Below are 21,199 nucleotides of genomic sequence, written 5' to 3'. Positions count from 1 at the left end.
ATCAACCCCAAATATCAGCAGAGGCATGCCAGTAACAGTAAATGAAAAGCAGATATGTTTTGTGCATATGTACATGTATGTGCACATGTAAAATCATCTTTGGAAAAATGGAATCTGCCACTCTTTAGAGTGAAAGAAAAAACAAAGCAAAAATTGATATTTTTTGTGATTTATAAGTGATGGCCCAAAGAATTATGCAATTGGAAATATACTAATAAAACATAACACCTGAACAGTTTTCTAAGCTTGAATTATCCTCTGTTTTCACTGTTACCATCTGTATTATTGTTTCCTTAATTTTTTTCTTGAAATTGACCTGTTTTTTTATTGAAGTAAGTTGATGTACAGTATCATAAGTTACGGGTGTATAATAGAGTGATTCACAATTTTTAGAGATTATTCTCCTATAGTTATTATAGAATATTCGCTACATTCCCTATGTTGTACACTATGTCCTTGCATCTTATTTTATGCCTATTAGTCTGTACCTCTTACTCCCCTGCCCCTATATTGCTCCTGCCCCCTTTGTCTCCCCACTGATAACTACTAGTTTGTTCTCTACATCTGTGAGTCTGCTGCTTTATTATTTCAGTCACTAGTTTGTTTTATTTTTAGATTCTACCTATAAGTGATGTCTAGTGATGAGAGAAAGTATTTGTCTTTCTCTCTCTGACTTAATTCACTTAGCATAATGCCCTCAATGTCTATCTGTGTTGCTGCAAGTGGCAAAATTTTGTCATTTTTTATAACTGAGTAGTATTCCATTGACGGAGAAGGCAGTGGCACCCCACTCCAGTACTCTTGCCTGGAAAATCCCATGGATAGAGGAGCCTGATAGGCTGCAGTCCATGGGGCCGCTAAGAGTCAGACACGACTGAACGACTTCACTTTCACTTTTCACTTTCATGCATTGGAGAAGGAAATGGCAACCCACTCCAGTGTTCTTGCCTGCAGAATCCCAGGGACGGGGGAGCCTGGTGGGCTGCCATCTCTGGGGTCGCACAGAGTCGGACACTACTGAAGCGACTTAGCAGCAGCAGCATCAGTATTCCATTGTATGTATATGTGTGTGTTTCTGTGTATGTGTGTATAGGTATACACATCTTCTTTATCCATTAATCTGCTTCTGTATCTTGGCAATTGTTTTCTTAACTCAAATTTGTTCTGAAAGAAAAGATTTAGGGTAACCTTACATATAAAAAATAAAGCAGAGCAGTTATTATGTGCTAGATGAAAATTCTGCTTTCTGATGACAGTTCTGAGGCTGAAGGAAGCTCTGTTTTTGTCAAAGATCATGTCAGTGTGTGTTGTAAGATATTAAATATATTAAATAACACTTATACAAAATCAAGGCTCTCCCCTTGCCATGATCTGAAAGTGTAAAGGGAAATGAAAGAAATGTCAGTAATATTTAAGGCCAGGTCTGTGTACCGTCCAGCATCCTTTAGAGAACCACCTATATTAAAATCCTGATCCAGAATGCAAACAGTGATTCAGAATGATTAAAAAAAAAAAAAAAAAGCTATAGCTAGTTAAGCTTCCATCTCCCCTCAACCAAGTTCCTGGGGTCTGTGAGGAAGATGAGCCTCTAACACCATTGATGATTGTTAATGAATGAATGTACTTGTAACCTGCCATTGGTCCATGTCTGTGTTTTGTTTCATAAACCTCCCTGAAAGATCCAGTAAACAATGAAAGACCTCAGCTGGTTGGCTTCTACATGAAGTCTAGCTATAGTCATTATCTTATTACCATTTCCACATGCTGGTGGAATTGACTTTTTCCCTTACCTACTGTGCATGATTAATTCCTAGACTTTACAGGACCGCCCTACATCCAGAGCTCCCAGGCCCACTTGCATACGTCTTAGAATGCAAGTATCTAAATCCTATAATGTTCCTAAAATAAGTATTAGTACCTGCTGGGGCCAGTTATCCTAGGTCCTAGAGATATCGGAGGATAGTGAGAAATCGACACTGTCTTAGAAAATGGAGAAAGGCCATTTGGGGGCAGCTGTTTCACCCCCAAAATGTAATCAATTACTTAGCAATCTGGTTGTCTTGTTGTTGAACTAGTCGTCAGAAAAACTGCTTCCTGGGGACTTTTCCCAAGAGAGAGAACTCGAGAATAGGTGTAGTTTTCATGGCTTTTTCTACCTGGACCTTTTCTTCCTAGTTTTCAGGGGTATGAAGACCATTAAAGGAGGACAAGAGTCAGATATTTATCTTCAGGGACTCCAGCCTATAGCTTTGACAGTGATCCCCAATGTTTTTGATACCAGGGACCCATTTCATGGAAGATAATTTTCCTACAGACCAGGGTTGGGCGGGGATGGTTTCTGAATGATTCAAGTGCGTTACATTTATTGTGCACTTTGTTTTTAAGCTAATGCTGCTGCTGATCTGACAGAAGGTACTGCTTTGTGGCCTGGAGGTTGGGGCCCCCTGCTATACCCCGCTGCAGGACTTCCAACAGTAGTGCCTCTCTAGGCATTGGGACTGGCATTAACAGACCTTCTTTTCCTTCTTTATTTATAGTCAGCTACGGTGAAGCTCTCAAAACCAGTGGCCCTGTGGACCCAGCAGGATGTCTGCAAGTGGCTGAAGAAACATTGTCCGAATCAGTATCAGATCTACAGTGAGTCATTCAAACAGCACGACATAACTGGTAAAGTATGCAGTATCCAAAATAACTCAGTCCCTCTCCCCATCTTGATGGCCTTTCCCACACCCTCACAATGAAAAACCATCTTCCTGCTGAAATTTTCTGGCCTGGGTTTACTTTAAAAGGGGTGGTAAATTCCAGATCCGGGCACGCCACTGCAACTTAACAAGCAAATGGGGTTATTACAGGGAGCCATGGGTTTTGAGTGTCCAATATAAATGTATGTGGTAATCAGGGTTAAGGGGTGGGAGGATTCTAGAGAAAATAAGAGTGTTGCAGTCCTTGAGAAAAGAAAGGGAGGAAGTGTTTCAAATGAGCTTGGTTACAGGATCTGTAGGTAGATGTTTTCAGTAGAAAAGATTTCTGAATGGGAAAATTCTGGAGTGAGTATAATAATACTAACTGCCTCCGAGATGAGTACCTTCAAAGCACAAATTAAGCCTCCGTTTAGATCAAGGGGCTTTAAGTATTGTATGTGGAGGTCGAGAAGCACTTGGCAGCAGGAAATATGACAGTATAATGAACTGTAAAAGCCTGTAGGATCGTGGCTCTCAACTGGAGAATGGGGTGGGTGATAGGAAGCTGATGGGTGCACAGGGATGCTCATTAGGGTCAGGAGTTCTTTTGCAGGCCTCACCCATTCCTCCCACCCTTCTCTTTTCAAACTCTGTAATGAAAGGACGGAGGAATATGTTCTGTGCACCAAAACTGTGCTTCAGGGAGGATAAAGTTGACAAGTCCTGATTTCAGTCCAGATCTGTAGCCCACCAAGCTTCTCTGTCCATGGGGTTATCCAAGCAAGAACACTGGAGTGGGTTACTGTGCCTTTCTCCAGAGGATCTTCCTGACCCAGGGATCGAACCCAGATCTCCTGCATCACAGGCAGATTCTTTACCGACTCAGCCACCAGAGAAGGTCTTTCTTAATGTTTGTTTGATAGTAATAGCAAAGCCTTTTTCGTTATGTATTTGAAAGCAGTGTTACCTTTTATTAGGGGTAGGAATTCTGTGATACTCTTGAGGGAATGGTGAGCATTTACAATGGTTTGAAGAGGGTGAGCATTATACCCCTCAGAAATAAAGATCTCATGCTTCAATGGTTATGGAGTAAATGGTACCACTTCCGAAGGCTTTATGCTAAGTGGCGTGTTGCAAACAGCTGTCATATTGTCTTTGGTCTCCATGGATACTTCTGGTGTTGGTAGATCTCAACCTTCTTGGGATCTTGGGCAAACTCTTTAACCTAGGCAAGTTATTCAACCTCATTTCTTCACCTCCTAAGTGGAGATATTAATAATAGTACCTGTTTCAGGGAGTCGTCAAAAAGATTAAATGAAATGGTACAATAAACCACTAACCATTTAGTGACACCTGCATACCTATTCTTCGTGTCAAAACTCATCTGGATGTGTCTAAAATCATACTACTACTTCATTCTGAGGGCAGCCTGTTTTCTGGCAAGAAAAGAAAGCAGGGGACTATTGGGGGACTTAGAGTGATTTCAGATTAACATTTGGCACACATCTTTCTGACATTCACCAGTTTGAGACAGACTACTTTTGTCCCCTGATTGCTGACCCCTGCCTCTCCAATGGTGAATGTAAACTATCCAAATGATCACAGGTGCCAAGTGGCCAGAAGATAGCTCTCAGGACTTAAGCCAGCCTGCAGTTACCAGCCCTGTAGTGCTAGAAGCTCCAGGAATCCTAGTGCCCTTGTAGACTCTGATAAACCTAGGCAAAGAGGGTTGTGAAAAAATCAAGACATGATGGCAGAGAAAACCTCAACAACCGATGCAGTCTGTAGAGTGTCTTCGAGTGAGGCTTGGGCAGTAGTTAAACGTCCTAGGTCAGTGCCCAGACTTGCAACTGAGCGGTGTGATTCTGTGAAGGTGACTTGGTATACTTCGGCTTTCTTTATCCATAAACAGGAGCTGATGGTAGTACCTGCCTTACAGTGTTGCTGTGAAAGTATTCACGGTCATAGTAATCACACAGCAAATGTTAGCCACTGCTGTCTTCCTCATTGCTGCTCTGCTTTCTGTGAAAGCAAACCATACACACAAACACCGCTGGATTCATCCATCTTTATTATCCTAAATATTGTAATGAGCTCCCAAGGATGGGGGTTGGGATCTGGGCTGGTAGTATTCTGTTCTTGTCTGCAGGGCCACAATAAAGATGTTCCTATGTCTCTTATTTATGCTTAGATTCTCCTGAGTAATGCTGTTCATTTACTTTTCTTAAAGCCAGGATCTCCAGTATCAAGCTCATCAAGGAATCATGTCTATATCTCTGTTATATATAAACAGTCCCCTAATTTAGAGGCACATGATACCATAATAATAAATTTAAAGGATGTATTGAATAGAAGAAAGAATAAGGAAGATTAAAAAAAAGATGGGCTTTCTGATTGCAATCCTGAGGCAAATCCTCCTTCTCCACCTGCCTCTGCCCCTGCTCTCCACCCCTCGACCTCTGACAAGTAATAACTATACAACACTACACAAGCTAGTTTCAAGTTAGTGATATGAGAATAATATTTATCTTTAAAGGTTGTTGGGAAGATTAAAGGGGATGATGCATGTGAAGGCTTTAGCTTTATGCCTGATACATAGTAGACATTTATCTGTTTAGCAAGTATTTATGGAGCATCTACCCTGTTCCAGGTTTGGGGAATACAGCAATAAATAAAATGAGCAGTGATCTGTGTAGGGAAAAAAATTGTGCCTCCATAGAAAACTATGCATCCTCAATAGCACATCATTCCAGGTTATCTAATTCTGATTCTACAAAGCTGTTTTACAACTCTGTAAGTTGTAGGAAACTGATAGCAGTATAAAATAATTCCTGTTGTAGGTGTATAAATTCTGTCCCACAGAGGTGCAATTGACTTCACAGTCCACTGTGGAAAAGGTGAATTTTGCCACCCCTTTACACATTCACATCACTCTGATCTAAAAACGTGTCTGCTGTTTGGATTCTCCTTTGAGTTGGTTGTAATATCTTTTCAGTTTTCACAGAATCTTAAACATGTGTTGATTTTTGTGTTTCATGAAAGTCACGCTTTTAACACTCTTGAAAATTATCCTTTAACCTTGTTAATTATTTCATTTTTTTAAATTGATTTTAGCCAACAACTCCACTCTATTAATATCTTTCTGATGCCTTTGTTTGAGGCTTCCCTGGTAACTCAGATGCCAAAGAATCTGCCTGCTGTAGAGGAGACCCAGGTTCAATACCTGGGTTGGAAAGAGCCCTGGGAGAAGGGAATGGCTATCCACTCCAGTATTCTTGTCTGGATAATTCCATGGACAGAGGAGCCTGGTGGGCTACAGTCCATGGGGGCTTTCCTGGTGGATCAGAGGCTCAAAGGGCTGCCTTTATTTAAAAGACATTAAATTTCAAACAATCTTCTCCCACCCTGCACCGTCCACTTCCTCCAAAGTCTGAGGAAACTTAAATATGTTTTCACACACCAGCATTCAAAACCTTTTGCAAATTTCCTATTAGGATTTCTGCGAATTTCCCTATGTCCAGAAGGCACCTGCTACTTTGTGGCAGATGTGTTTAATCAGAAGAGACGCTAGTAGTGGTAGTAACTCCCTGCAGAAGTGCTCTTAACAGGCATAAGATGGTTCGAACACCTGAGAAGCATTAGACTGGATAGATTTAAATCATCAGATTAGGCTTGAAGGAAAGAAATTTGTCTATTTTCCTGTGCTTGCAAGGTTCTTTTCCCCAGCTTTCCGAGGCAGGGTTTGGAATGCTGATGAGGAAACTCAACTGGGGCCAGGTGTAAGCTCACAGGCAACTTTCAGATTCTCTTTTAAGCACAGTTAAGAATCTTTTCAGGTTTGAGGCGATTTCAGCCTCTAGTTGTGCCTAGTATTCTTCCTGTGGTGGTCGCTAAAGTCAACTCATTTCCTTCAGCATCAAGCCCTCCATCTGTAAAGGGTTCTTTCCCTGGCCAGCTTTAAAGACCTATTTTCATGGGTGAGGCACTCAGAGTGCCCCAAAATACACAGTGTGTTTTTAAAAACTGTTTTAAATGTGTAAAAGCTTTCCACATGACCTGCTTCATGGAACAGTGATGGGAATCCTTTAGATGTCTGCAGGAATAAATGCTTACTATGTAAATGTCCCCTGCAGATGGTCAGTATTGATTTGTCATATTTCTCAATGGCCTCCTCCAAAATCAGTGACTATTTCTGGTTCTTTTTGTGCTTTGGCTACTGCCCATTTGTACTTCATTCCCCTTTGCAGAATATTCCCCTGGGATGTAGCATCCTGAAATTTGGCAGTTCTCCTTATGCTATTGAATAAAGGAAAGTGAAGTGAAAGTGAAAGTCACTCAGTTGTGTCCAACTATTTGCGACCCCATGGACTGTACAGCCCATGGAATTCTCCAGGCTGGAATACTGGAATGGGTAGCCTTTCCCTTCTCCAAGGGATCTTCCCAACCCAGGGATCAAACCGAGGTCTCCCACATTGCAGGCAGATTCTTTACCAGCTGAGCCACAGGGGAAGCCCAGACCTTTAGGTTGTAGACTCCGTGCATTTGCTAAGCTTCTGCCATGGTCTGCCTAGTCTTTCATTATGGTTAATCACCCATCCAGGCCAATGGGATGTGCAGTTAACAAGTGTCAAAAGAAGTGGAGTAATTATTTTACATGCTGTGCCTGTGAGAACAGTACTTTGTAGAACCCAGTATATCCCAGTGAAATGTGGGCTTTTTGAACCACCACACAGCCTCATCTGCACCCATGCATTTTCTCATCTTTATTGGATTTTTCTTTGGGTAGTGTGTTCTACTTTTGCGTGTTTGTATATTTCTCTTTGGTGTGAATTGCTCTACATTTTTTAATTGAATCTCAAGCAGCATTTTATTCCTGCATTGTAAAGTTTTGACATCATCAGGGCATGAGTTTCCCATAAATTAATTTTCCAATAACAGCACTTATTCTTCTTTGATAGAAAGCTTAATTATGTTACCGCTGTATTCCTCAGCATTCTTAAACCAAGGGTGCTGAGTTTGGATGTCTTGATGATTCAGGATAATAGACTGCTGAATGTTGAAAGGGACTTCAGAAGTCAGCTGAAGTTTTATAGGGTCAGTTTAAAAACACCCCTTTCAATGAAAAATATGAATGGAGATCAAAATATCAGCTTCATTCCTAATAAAGCTTTTCTGAGAATGTCATTTAGGTCTTCAGATGAACACACCCCTTTCTCTGGATGATTCCAGCTTCTTTTCCAGCTTTAGTTCAGATACTACCTCCTACAAAAGCTTTTCTTACTCATCCTCATCTGGGTTCAGTAACCCATCCTGTAGCTCCCAGGATAAATGCTGTGATAGGACGTGTGATGTTGAGTTGATACTTGAAAATTTTAATTACTAGGAAGTTCTGGAGAAGGAAATGACAACCCACTCCAGTGTTTTTGCCTGGAGAATCCCAGGGACGGGGGAGCCTGGTGGGCTGCCGTCTATGGGGTTGCACAGAGTCGGACATGACTGAAGCAACTTAGCAGGAAGTTCTGGGGAGGTTTAGCTGAAACCCATCCTTAGATCCCATTTAGGTTCCTGTGTTAGAAACCTTTGCAGAATAAGGCCCTCGATACAGATTCTCATGCCAGGCCTTCATGGAGCCATGGTACCTTCCCCTGGCCTTTTCTTCATCACAGTGGTCTGTTGAGTGGCCATCCCCAAATGCCTCCTCCCACATCCTTTCTTCATAGTAGAAGACCTTTCTTCTAGTAAAGGTCTTGTTGCTGCTCCACTGAGAAGTTTCACATTGTCTAATGGAACTTCCCTAAAACTGTTTACTCTCTATCCCATCTGTCTTCTGCCTCTTGTTACAGAAAGCAGATTCCTGTTCCCTTCTACAAACAACCTTTTCTGTCTCTGCTTTCGTGAGACTCCCCTTGTGACTTCTGGATATCTGCTTTCTCAGTTGTAGTCATCCTCTCCTCTGTAGCTACACTGGTGACCTCCTTTCTCTCAAAATACAGTTGACCCTTGAACAAAGTGGGTTTTAACTATACAGGTCTACTTACACACAGATATTTTTCAATGGCAACAGTACCACATGGTCCATTGAATCCTCAGATGCAGGGAAACAATACATGCAAAGGGCTGACTCTCTCTCTATATATATATATAAATATATATATATGTATATTACAGGTACATTAACTACCCTCATTGTTCGGGGTCAACTGTAGTTTCATTCTAGCCCCTTGACCAGTCCGTTTCTATTAATAGTCATTTCATTTATTTGTTACATCATAGTTAATTCACTTGTTTTATAAGATTTCTGTGACCACTACTGCATGCCAGGCAGAATACTATACCCAACAGCTTTAGAATGTTACACCCCTATAGTTCAAGAGACTTATTCACCATGATGGACTATATGTCTGGGTGCAAATCAGTCTCAGTCAATTTTTAATATTTTCATTTTTGTAATTTAAAGTGAAATTTAAATTTATTAACTTAAAGTGAAATGTAAATTAAATTTATTAAATTGTAGTGGCACAAGGTGCATCATCTGACCAAAACAGAATTAAGTTAGAAATCATTACCAAAATAATTAAGAAGAAAATATTTAGAAACTTAATCCCCAACCGTGTAACCACATGGGAAAAGGGGAGAGGGAATCACAAAAAAAAATAGAAAATATTTTTAACTGAATGATAGTATCATGTTGGCCAAAATGTTCATTTGAGTTTTTCTGTAAGATGTTATGGAAAAACCCAAATGAACTTTTTGGCCAACTCAATAGAAAGATTAATATTTCTAATGTTTTTGTGGTACAGCCTCAGTAGAACTTAGAGGAAGATTACTGCAAGAAATGTCTGTATTAGAAAAGAAAGAAGACTTGAAGTCAGTGAATTAAAATTTTATCTTAAGAAGTTAGGAAGAATACTGATCTCAAAGAGCTAAAGTCAGTGAGGAAACATACACACAATAGAGAAAATTAACAAAGGTAAAGTTGATTCTTTTCAACAAAAATTGATAAGTGTCTAGACACACTGAACCAGGGAATGGAGGGGGAGATAGAATCAAGTGACAAATTGAGATACCACTAAACCTTCTACATGATTAAAAGAGCAGAAAATATTATGAACAGGTTTGTGCCCATATCCTTAACAACGTAGATGAAAAGGACTAATTTCTTAAAAACTATAGCTTAATAAATGCGATTCAAGAAAACTGGAAAATTTAAATAGCCTCAGGTCTCTATAAGTTAAACTTTTAATTAGAACATCCCATAGAGAAAGCTTCAAGCACAGAAGTCTTTTTCCAGTGAATTAAGATAGTCAAGAATTAGCACACAATTCTTTCAGAAATTTCACAAATTCTTTCAGAAAATAGAGAAAAGGGGGAGTACTTTCAAACTCATTTTGTTTGACCAGACTAATCCTGATACCAAAATCTGACAAAGATATTACAAGAATGGTATGGTACAGACCAATATCCTTCATGAATGGAATATAAACCTACAAACCTTGAGAAAATAGAAGCAGGTTGAATTTCACAGTAGACAAAAAGGATAGTATCTCATGGTCATGTGTATATAGGAGTGCTAGGTTGATTCTGTTTTTTTAAATCAGTGTTTTTCATCATATTAAGCATATTAAGTGTAAATGAAGTCATATGATCATCTCATGAGATGCATAAATATCAGCTCTGATATGTAAAGAACTTGGATGTCATCACTCTGATCTTTACCATAAGAGAAGCTGGACACAGAGAGTTCCCTGATGATCTAGTGGTTAGGACAGTGAGCTCTCGCTGCCAAGCATCCAAGTTCAATCTCTGGTTGGGGAACTAGCATTTCACAAGTCATATAGTGCAGCCAAAAAAAAAAAAAAGCTGAACAAACTGAAAAACTGCAGGGGTATTTTTGGACCCAAAAGGCTGATGTCACAAGTCAGATCTCCATCCTGTAATTTAGAGAGAAAGGCACATGCTAGAGCTACAGGCTCCAAAGACTGCTTAGCTGGAACAGATACTACCCAATAATAAAGGTCAAAAAAATTGGATCCTTCACAAGGAAAATAAAAGAATGTCCAATGAGCATGTGAAAATATGCTCAGCAGTGTTACTAGGAAGATGAAAGTAGAACCCAGTGAGATATCACTTTAAGCCCAGTAGAATGGCTAAAATCCAAAGGGTTGGCAATACCAAGTGTTGCTGAAGATATGAAACAACTGGATCTCTTAGTACACTGTTGTGAGTAAATATGGTGCCACCTGATGCAAAAGCTGAATTTCTTAGACAGTTAATCATACACTTATTAGATGATCCTGCCGTTCTACTCAGAGATATTTACTCAAGAGAATTGGAAACATATGTTCATAAAAATTCCAGTCCGCTCATATTCAAAACAGCATTACTCAGACAATTTTAAACAAGACTTAAGTCTTCAAGAGTAAGCTCGATAAACAAATTGTGATATATTCACACCAGAAATAATACAGAATCATACAAAGGAACCAATTACTGATACCTATGATAACATGTATGAAGCTCACGTTGTACTCAGTGAAAGACATTAGAAAGAAAAGGACAAATACAGTGTGATTGTAATCATATGAGAATCTAGAACAATAAAATGAACCACAGTGATGGAGTGAAATCCGTGGTTACTTCTGGCCAGGAGGATGCCAGAGGGGAGACTGATTATAAAAAGGAGCAAAGAAACTTTCTGTGCTGTTGAAAATGCTCTGTATATTTGTCAGAGTTGCCTATTTGGCACCTCAAGTATGTGAAATATATCGTAAAGAAGTTCAATCTCAAAGTTAGTTTTTAAAAGCTTATGTGTTTTCCAGCTTTTCTAAAATGGACATACTGTTTTTAAAAGGAAAAAATGAAATGTCAGCCTACATCATTACATACTGGTTATAGGATCATTTATGTTAAAGTTAGATACGGTTTTATATTCATTTATCAATAATAATAATATATAGTTATTTATAATGAGATTGAGTTTGCAAATCCACTTTATGCATTTTTCACTGGAAGAATAATCAGATACCAGAACTATACCTTCTTACATAGAAGGTATAGTGTTACCAGTTGTTGGAAGATTACACTGCTGATGAAGAAAGCAGTTCTCTTGTATTGAGATTCTTATTGAGCCTACATCTATGTGTCCAAGACACTTGTATTTCACAGATGAGTTAAATTTCATGAAGGATTTGTTGCAATAGCAGATAGTTGGTACTTTTATATTTTGCTTGTTAATTTTTTGTTCAGTTGCTAAGTTGTGTCTGACTCTTTGCAACTCCATGGACTATAGTGCGCCAGGCTTCCCTGCCCTTTGCTATCTCCCAGAGTTTGCTCAAATCCATGTCCACTGGGTCAGTGATGCTATCTGACCATTTCATTCTCTTCCGCCCCCTTTTCCTTTTGCCTTCTGTCTTTCCCAACATCAGGATCTTTTCCAAAGAGAAGAGCCACCTGGCTCTTCACATAAGGTGGCCAAAGTATTGGAGCTTCAGCATCCAGAACAGAAGCCCATAATATTCAGAGTTTACTTCCTTGAATATTGACTGGTTTGATCTCCTTCCCGTCCGAGGGACTCTCAAGAGTCTTCTCCAACACCAGAATTCGAAAGCATTAATTCTTTGGTGCTTAACCTTCTTTATGATGCAACTCTCACATCCATACATGCCTACTGGAAAAACCATAGCCTTGACTATATGGACCTTTGTAGGCAAAGTGATGTCTCTGCTTTTTAAGACGCAGTCTAGGTGTGTCATAGCTTTCCATAGTTTTTTTCAATTAAAAACTACTCTCACCACCATTTTATAAACCAAAGGAGGTTTAACAACAACAACAAAAACCTCATGGTTTAGATAAAAATGGAGTACATTTTACTTTAAGAAAAACATACATTGTTTTTTATTTCTCCCACTTTCATCACAGACCAGCACTGCTTTGTTAGCTAGCTTAAAGAAACTACTGCTCTTGGGGGACGTTTTTTGATATTCTAAATACATCATTTGTTTAATATTAGAGATGGTGTTTGGCAGGATAAGAGTGGAAGTTGTCACCAAATGAAATATTTGTTGTTTCACAGATCAGAATGAGAACAGAAGGAATATTCTTTTTAAAAAAAAAACAGCGGCATAAACTTAAATACACCCCATGTACTGCTGCTCTTGTTTCATCTACTGGCTGCCCTCTGTGGAATTATTATAATCCAGACTCCTCTCACAGGTGGGAGGGTTGTTATGGCTACTGGTTCTCTCTTGGATGACCTTCCCCACCCCTTACCGTCTTTATAGGTTTCATAGTCTTGGAAACAGACTCCAGGAGAAGGCTTGCCCGGGTCCCACGTCCAGGAGATGGGGAGCTGGAGTCAGGAACTAGTGTTTTAAACCTTTACACCAGTACCTCTCTCATTCACGAGATACCCTTTTCCCAGCCAGCACCAGATAATGGACCCACACCAAAGGCTTCCGAGACCTGAGACATGCTGGTGCCAGCCAGAAGGAATCTTCTTACCAAAGTGGTAATTCTGCTTTAGAAAACCCATTGTAAGTCAGACAGAGATGGAGAAAAATCATGTGACACCCCTTATATGTGGAATCTGAAAAGAAATGACACAAATGAACTTACAAAACAGAAAGAGCCTCACAGACTTAGTGAATTTATGGTTGTGGGGGCAGGGAGGTGTAGTTAGGGACTTTGGGAAGGTCATGTACACACTGCTGTATTTAAAATGGATAACCAACAAAGACCTATTGTATAGCACATGGAACTCTGCTCAGTGTTATGTACCAAGCTGAACGGGAGAGGAGTTGGGGGGAGAATGGATACATGTGTATGTATGGTGGAGTCCCTTAGATGTTCACCTATGACTACCACAACATCATTCATTGGCTATACCCCAATATAAAGTGTTTTTGGTGTTAAATTTTTTAAAAAAATAGAGAAAACTCCTGACATCTGAAATACTGTCTGCGGTGTTTTGGAGGTTTTCTATGTGCAAGAGGCTCTGCTGATTACTGTCTGCCTGTCAGGTACCTATAACTGGAACCATCAGTGTTGGCAAGTTAGTAGCTCGTTCTCTTGCAAGCTGTTACAGGTGAGGCAGTGAGGCCCGGACTTCAGCGGGTGACTCAGCCTGAGCACTGAACATCAGCAGGACCTCCCACACAGGCTTGTTGGGAGATGAGAGGAATGAAAACATACTTAAAACAGTGCCTGGCACAGGGTAGGATTTCAGCAAATGTTACCTGCCATCCTCCTCATTATTGGCCTATGTTTAGCGAGTGAGAAGCATTTCATGCTTGCCACTAGAAAAGCAAGACACCATCGGTTCCAGCTTATCCGACTAGAAGACTCCTCCTCCATCCTCTTATTCACCTGTGTAAACAGAAGCCCAGAGCTAAGCCGATCTGTGCAAGGGCACACAGATTTTTGGATTACCAGGAAATGTTAAAAGTTAGGTCACATCACTGTGGAAGAACAGGAGACCCATTCTTAGGAAGAGTCTAGCAGGTTGCCTTGCTTAGAAGTAATCAGAGTGGGGACCTGAAACGGACAAGACTCCCTTTCAGTGAGCGTGTTTTTCCACTTCCAGTTCCAGGAGCAGAGTGATAGTTTTATAGCCACCAACTCAATCTCATAGTTCTTAACTTTTTCAACCAGATCCAGCTTTTCCTTCTCTTCAGTCCACCTTTCCAGTCCCCTGTAAGAATGTCATTGCTGCTAAGCTGCTAAGTCACTTCAGTCGTGTCCGACTCTGTGTGACCCCATAGACGGAAGCCCACCAGGCTCCCCCGTCCCTGGGATTCTCCAGGCAAGAACACTGGAGTGGGTTGCCATTTCCTTCTCCAAAGAATGTCATTATGTTATACTAAATCAACTATGATCCAAGATCTAACTTCCATTGCCCCTTACTTTGAACACTGAGCTTTTTACCCTGTCAGAGAAATTAAGTTGACGAAGTACTGAATCTGTCCTGAAAAGTCCCCATTTGCTTTTCAGCTTCTGTATCCATTTGATTCCTTTTTTCCTGATGGTTTTATTAATTATGCTGTCTTGTTTTCCCTTTTACTTTGTGTGTTTTGGGAACATGCTGAAGTCAGATTGCAAAATTGGAGATCCCCTCCCCTTGGTTTGTTCCCAATCCCTGTTTGAAAATTCATGTATGTGTACCCCCTTCTTGTCAAGTCAGATTTCCCATCTGCATGGAGCCCAGGTTTTATGGGCCAAGCCTCTGTCGCTGCATGCTATTGGGGGATTGGAAATTATGCCCTTTTAGAGGCCATCTGCTAAGTGGACCAATGTCTCTCCTCCTTCAGATGGCATTGTTTACAGTGATAAGCATGATACTGTACATTATTAATGGAGAGAAACTGAAGCGCACATGCAGGACTGATTCTGTTAATTTTTATGAGCTTATGGAAATGTTTGGATGAAATGTGATTGTCCTCAAGAGGTCTTGGCCAGCATCATTCTAGACCATTCGTACTGGCACTCTGATGTTCCTCCTGCAGAGTTTCATTAGGTATAATTCCCATATTTACTTTAGAGTGATGTAACTGTTATGAAAGATTAGAGAAAACAAGGAGTCCCCTCCACTGTTGAGTTGCCTTGGCCAAGTCTGTTTAACCTCTCTGACCTTACAAAGTTGGTGTTAGTTATTATTGCTATTGTTATTGTAAGATATGTAGTTGAATGCACTCCATACAAAGGTTTGTAAGATGCAAAGGAGAGTATAGAAATTACTTTGAAAATGGTAAATAATGATGAAATACATGTGTGTGTGTGTGTTAAGTGAAAGTGTTAGTTGCTTAGTCGTGTCCAACTCTTTGTGACCCCACGGACTGTTGCCCTCCAGGCTCCTCTGTCCATAGGATTCTCCAGCAAGAATACTACAGTAGGTAGCCATTCCCTTCTCCAGGGTATCTTCCCTACCCAGGTATCAAACCTGGGTCTCCTGCATTGCAGGCAGATTCTTTACTGTCCGAGCCACTAGGGAAGCCCCATATGTGTGTGTGCATATTGTATATAATATATGTGTATGTTTACTTCTTGTTTTCACAGTATAATTATGGCCCTAAAAACTATCAGCGTCAGTTTCCCAGCCCACCAAAATTTTGCTTCACCCCATACATTTTTAAAGTAGTGCTAATTATTGTAAATAAATATCAACTTACCTCCCAAACAAATACTTAGTGTCAAATTCTCTCAATACATTTCTCTAGTAACTCAGAGTGTAAAGAGTTTAGAAGATTTCATTCTTGATAATTAAGAAAATTACCGTGTTGGGGACAACCATTTATTATTAAAATATTTGGGTGTTTGCATGCCAGGCACTCTAGAAAGTATTTTGCATGTATTTTATCTTCATGATAACCCCATAAGGTATTGTTATTCCTGATTTACAAATGAGAAAAAATGAGACTTGGAAAACTTGGTATCTTATGTCATGCAAGCCTAAAAGTGGCAAAGTCAAAGTTTAAAGCCAGGGCCATCTGAATCCAAAGCTCATGTTTTGACCATCTCTGATATAAAGATAGCATCATACAAGTACAAGTGAGTGACACAGAAAATAAACTTGGGAATTAGTACCAAAGAGGATTTGAGAAGGGACTCTTATTTGTGGTTTATTAGAAACTCATTTTGGAGGAGACTGAGCTCATTTGTATGAAATTTTAGTAGAGAAAGTCCCTGAAACATCAAACTGTGTTTGTGTATTTGGTTTGATCCTGAAAGAATTTGAAAAAAAAAAAAATATATAACAACTTTTGAGCCACAAACCTCACCACTCCCTATTGCCTCAGACCCTGCCTTTTAACACTTGTGTTAAACTTGCCTGAGCCTGCAAACATTTGGATTTCTGAATTTTGAGGAGGAAAACAGTGGTGGAGGTGGAGATAGATCAGAGGAGTAGAATGAGAGCTGCACTAGAGAAGGCTTGAGTGTCAGGTTAGGGAAATTAGATTTTCCTCTCTTGAGTGTCATTCAACACCTGTCAGTGGTATAGCATCTTTAACGATGAGTGAAATGATAAGGTCAAAGCACTCCTGGAAAAAAATCAAATGCACAGATGAGTGACATCACCGAGGTATGACTTGTTGGCCCAGGTGGATTCTGAAGCTGTTAGATAAGTCTTTCACCAATCTCTAGCTTTTTCCCTTTCTGGTTGCCAGAGGTGGTTTCATACCTAACTCCCTTTCCACAAAGCCCTCCTCCCCACCATTCCTCTTAGTAGCATAGAGATCAGTAGTGATGAGTTGTCTCAGTGTCCCTCCCTGCAATATTATCTGCATTTTTACCCCTCCTTAACTGTTTCCCTTATGTCTCTGAGGAGAAAAAACAATCCCAAGGCCAATACCCTAACCATGCTCTTCTTTCTGCCTACATGCCCTTTCTCCTCCCCCAGCCCGAGAATCTTATTCATCTGTTTTTCCCTTCCTTCTTGGTCTTCAGATTTCTGCCTCCACTTTCAATTTGAAAACATGCTGTATCCTATCTATACCCCCTCCTTTTCCCATCTCTGTGGTGTAGGAGTTCTATCTTTCTCCTAAGCAATCTCCTATGATCCAACTTTATGGCTCTCTGGGAAACCATCTTTTGTCATTTTACACCAGACTGGACCAGGTCACTTCTGCATTGACATTGCATACACACTTCCTGTGTATGGGTGTGTGTGTGTGTATATATGTGTATGTGTGTATGTGTTTATGTAGATGCAAGCTTCCCAGATGGCGCGGTTGTAAAGAATCCGCCTACCGATGCAGGATATGTGAGTTCCATCCCTGGGTCAGGAAGATCCCCTGGAGAAGGAAATGGCAACCCACTCTAGTATTCTTGCCTGGAAAAAATCCATGGACAGAGGAGCCTGGTGGGCTGAGGTCCATGGAGTTGCAACGAGTCAGACACGACTGAGCATGCACGCGTGTATATATATGTCTGTGCATGTAAAGTGAAGTCACTCAGTCATGTCCGACTTTTTGTGACCCCGTGGACTGTAGCCCACCAGGCTCCCCCGTCGATGGGATTCTCCAGGCAAGAATACTGGAGTGGGTTGCCATTTCCTTCTCCAGGGGATCTTCCCAACCCAGGGATCAGACCCAGGTCTCCTACATTGCAGGCAGACGCTTTAACCTCTGAGCCACCAGAGAAGCCTGTATGCGTGTATTTGTAGATATGTGTGTATGTGTGTGGATGTAGATGTGTGTGCTTCGCAGGTGGCACTAGTGGTAAAGAACCTGCCCACCAATGCAGGAGACGTAAGAGATGTGAGTTTGATCCCTGGATTGGAAAGATCCCCTGGAGAATGGCATGGCAACCCACACCAGTATTCTTGCCTGGAGAATCCCTTGGACAAAAGAGGCTGGTGGGCTACAGTCCATGGGCTCTCAAAAAGTCGGACACAACTGAAGTGAACTAACCAACCCATGTAGATGTTTATATATATATATATAAACAAAAGCGACTGGATAAAATCCAAACTCTTAAGCTTGGCATAAATATTCCTCAATTTCATTTGAGTCATTCCCTGTGTCCACCGATTCTACAACTGCAGTAGACCACATTAATTCTTGTTGCAATATATTTACCTAGTGAGCTTTTAGTAATTTTCAAGACCTAATTCAAATTATTCCTCTCTTCCCTACCTTCCCTGGACCTTTCCAAGCAGAATTAATTTTTCCATCCTGTATTTTCTTTACATTTTTTTAAAACAGCGAATGACAGCTATTACTGTTAATATTACAAGACTCATCATTTGGTCACATGTTTATCTCCTTTCCATCAGCCCAGAAACTCCCCGAGGGTAGAAAGAGCATCTGATTTATCTTACCATCTCTAGCTGTGTTAACCCAGTGCCCAACATAAAATAGGAATTTAATAAGTGTTGATTGGATTAAATTGAGTTTATTCTTCCTTTGATAGGCTTAGCCCTGAACTTAAAGCTGTTCTTCATTTCTGTTGATAAGAATACTTTGATTAGTCCTTCAGTTTCCTGATTTGCCTCCTTTTCATGAAACTTATCCTATCCTTTCCTATCTTCGATGTCTTATAATTACATTCCATGGATAATCAAGTCTCTCTTCCCATCTCATTCTTAGAGAAGCCCCATTTTACTTTTTAAAGAACTCCTATTCAAAATGTGTACCAAGCCCCCAAATGCCATCTTTAAGTGTACTTGAATGACAGACTCTCAACATTTTGCAGAATTCAGAGTCCCATATTTCCTTCAGACAGGTCTTCTCGAGGATGTTTTGGCAGGCTGTGTCTGGCTCTCTGCTCAGTGCCAAGAGTGGTTGTCACCATGTCGTGGAAGCTTGCTGGGCCCACTGAAATTCAAGAGACAGGTGTTATCTTGTAGGGTGGAAAGAATATCCTTTGTCTGAAAAGCTTCTGTTTAGGGCAGCAGGGCAGGAATACAGAATCTGTCACACGCATAGCTACGTTTAATGCTGGTTTGTCTGTGTTTCACAAGTAACAGGGCATAATACAAATACAGTGTTATGGATTTTGTCATCTAAATGTCTGGACTTGTGTGCAGGAGTGCTAGATTGAATCCCAGCCCTTCATTGCAAATTAGCAAACCCCAAACTACCTTAATGACATTGATACTATCTCAGAGATTATAATTAACACAAAAGAAATGAGAACAGTGAGTGACTGGAGTTGCTAATATGGAGCAGTTTTGACCAACAAAATTGGCAATTGCATTAAGTTTCCCATAATAGTGGAATGATGTATATGCTATAAAGGAAGTAGTTAATAATAGGTAATGCTTTTGAGAATTTTCTCATATTCAAGGAACAGTGTTAAATACTTTTTATGCATTAATGATTATAAAGAGAGTTATCCTTCTCTTTATATATGGGCGAAATGGACAGGGAGGTTCTGACTCTCTCAAGCTCACCTACTAATAGGAGGCAATGGATAATACAATATCAAGGAAAGAACTCTTCGGACCCAGGAGTCAGAAAACTTTTTTTGTGAAGGGCCAGGTAGGCCATTTGATTTTTCAGACCATTTGGTCTTCTCACAAGTACTGAACTCTTGTCTGTGCAGCATGTAAATGAATGAGGTGACTGTGTTCCAATAAAACTTTATTTACACAGGCTGTAACCAGCAGACCCCTATTCTAACCTCTTCCTTCCTCTGCCCAAATGTGTTTGCCTAGTGATGGTTATTAAAGAAATGTAGAAGTCATAGTTTTTAAAAACATGCATTACCTTTTTCCTTTTTGTGTATACTCAGTATAGAAAAATTAGAAAATATGTACACAAAAAGGAAAAGTATGTATTAGATTCACCAAAATGTTCATTAGAGTTCTTCCATAACATCGTATGGAAAAACCTGAGCCAACTTTTTGACCAACTCAGTGAAATACCGCTTTAATTCCAACATCCAGAAATAATCACTGGTACATTTTGATGTGCATCCTTTCAGATTGTTGTCTCTGCACACGCATTTATAAGAAATGGCATTATACCTTAGAGAGTGGAATAGCTTTCCGTTTTCCACTTAAGAATATATGGCAAGTGCAGTTCTATGTCAATTGTTGAATGCAGAGTATTTTTTTTCGGCTGTTGGTGGTGATTCTCTGGATGTTGTGCGTGTCTCCACTTTCCAGATAAATTGTTTATCTGCTCTCATACGCTTCTCCTTCAACAGCTCATCCTCCCTTCTCTCGCTCTGCCTGACGTATATTCTTAGTTGTATTCTGAATTCTCCTTCCTCATACTCTAAACACACACAGAAGTTGATGGTGACTTGATGTTGACTCCGTCGCTCAGTCGTGTCCAGCTCTGTGACCCCATGGACGGTAGCCCACTAGGCTCCTCTGTCCATGGGATTTTTCAGGCAAGAAGAATACTGGAGTGAATATTGCCATTTCCTCCTCCAAGGGATCTTCCAGACCCAGGGATCGAACTTGTGTCTCCTGCATTGCAGGCAGATTTTTTACCTGCTCAGCCAACACACACAGAGGTGCCTGCGAAACACTGCACTCCCAAGGCCCTTAATCTCCCTGTCAGTAGCTCTCAGTTGGGAGTCACATTTTCTTTTGCTAGCATTGGTAACTCTGATCCAGTCAATCGGATTCCTTCATCATAGCCCTGGTTCTGGCCAGCACAGTAGTGAAATCAGCTCCAAAGGTAAACAGGAAGCAGAAAAATACCCCATCTCCAAATTCCTGTTATTGTCCTCTATAGAAGGGACCCTTGAAGACAGTGTAATTTCTTTGAATGTTTTTCTTCCTGTCAGTTTCCTTCTTCCTCAGGGCTGCTCCAAAGGGGAAGCTTACAGCTTTTCTTAAATTCATTAAATTTTCAGCGTCTTTCCCCAGTGGTTGGTTCCCAGAAGGTAACACAAGACAGGAGGGCATTACAGTTCTTCCCAGGGAAAAGATACCACGAGAGTTTCAAAAGGTTGCATGTTGCCACAGTGGCCTTCTTTATAAATCTTTCAGGGGATGCTGAACGTTTCTAGAAGCGACAGCTGGTGTCATCTTGGAAGGATCTTAGCTCCAAACATGCCATTGGGTG

General features: G+C 40.5%; 1 protein-coding gene across 3 annotated transcripts in view; it reads left to right on the top strand.

The window, feature by feature from the left end:
• The window catches only part of SAMD12 (sterile alpha motif domain containing 12), a 480,276-nt gene that overhangs the window by 208,854 nt on the left and 250,223 nt on the right, over positions 1–21,199 (top strand). For all 3 annotated transcript variants that reach the window (XM_088844767.1, XM_055431826.2, XM_055431828.2), the window contains exon 4: positions 2,538–2,667. In XM_088844767.1, the coding sequence (XP_088700893.1) occupies positions 2,538–2,667 (130 nt within the window). The remainder of the gene's footprint in view (positions 1–2,537; positions 2,668–21,199) is intronic.

Source organism: Moschus berezovskii, chromosome 16, assembly GCF_049115385.1.
Source record: "Moschus berezovskii isolate FMDL1 chromosome 16, NW_MosBer_1.0, whole genome shotgun sequence".
In the NCBI taxonomy this organism is placed as follows: Eukaryota; Metazoa; Chordata; class Mammalia; order Artiodactyla; family Moschidae; genus Moschus; species Moschus berezovskii.
The sequence above is the reverse complement of the archived record's forward strand: the minus strand, read 5'-3'. Positions and strand labels throughout refer to the sequence as shown.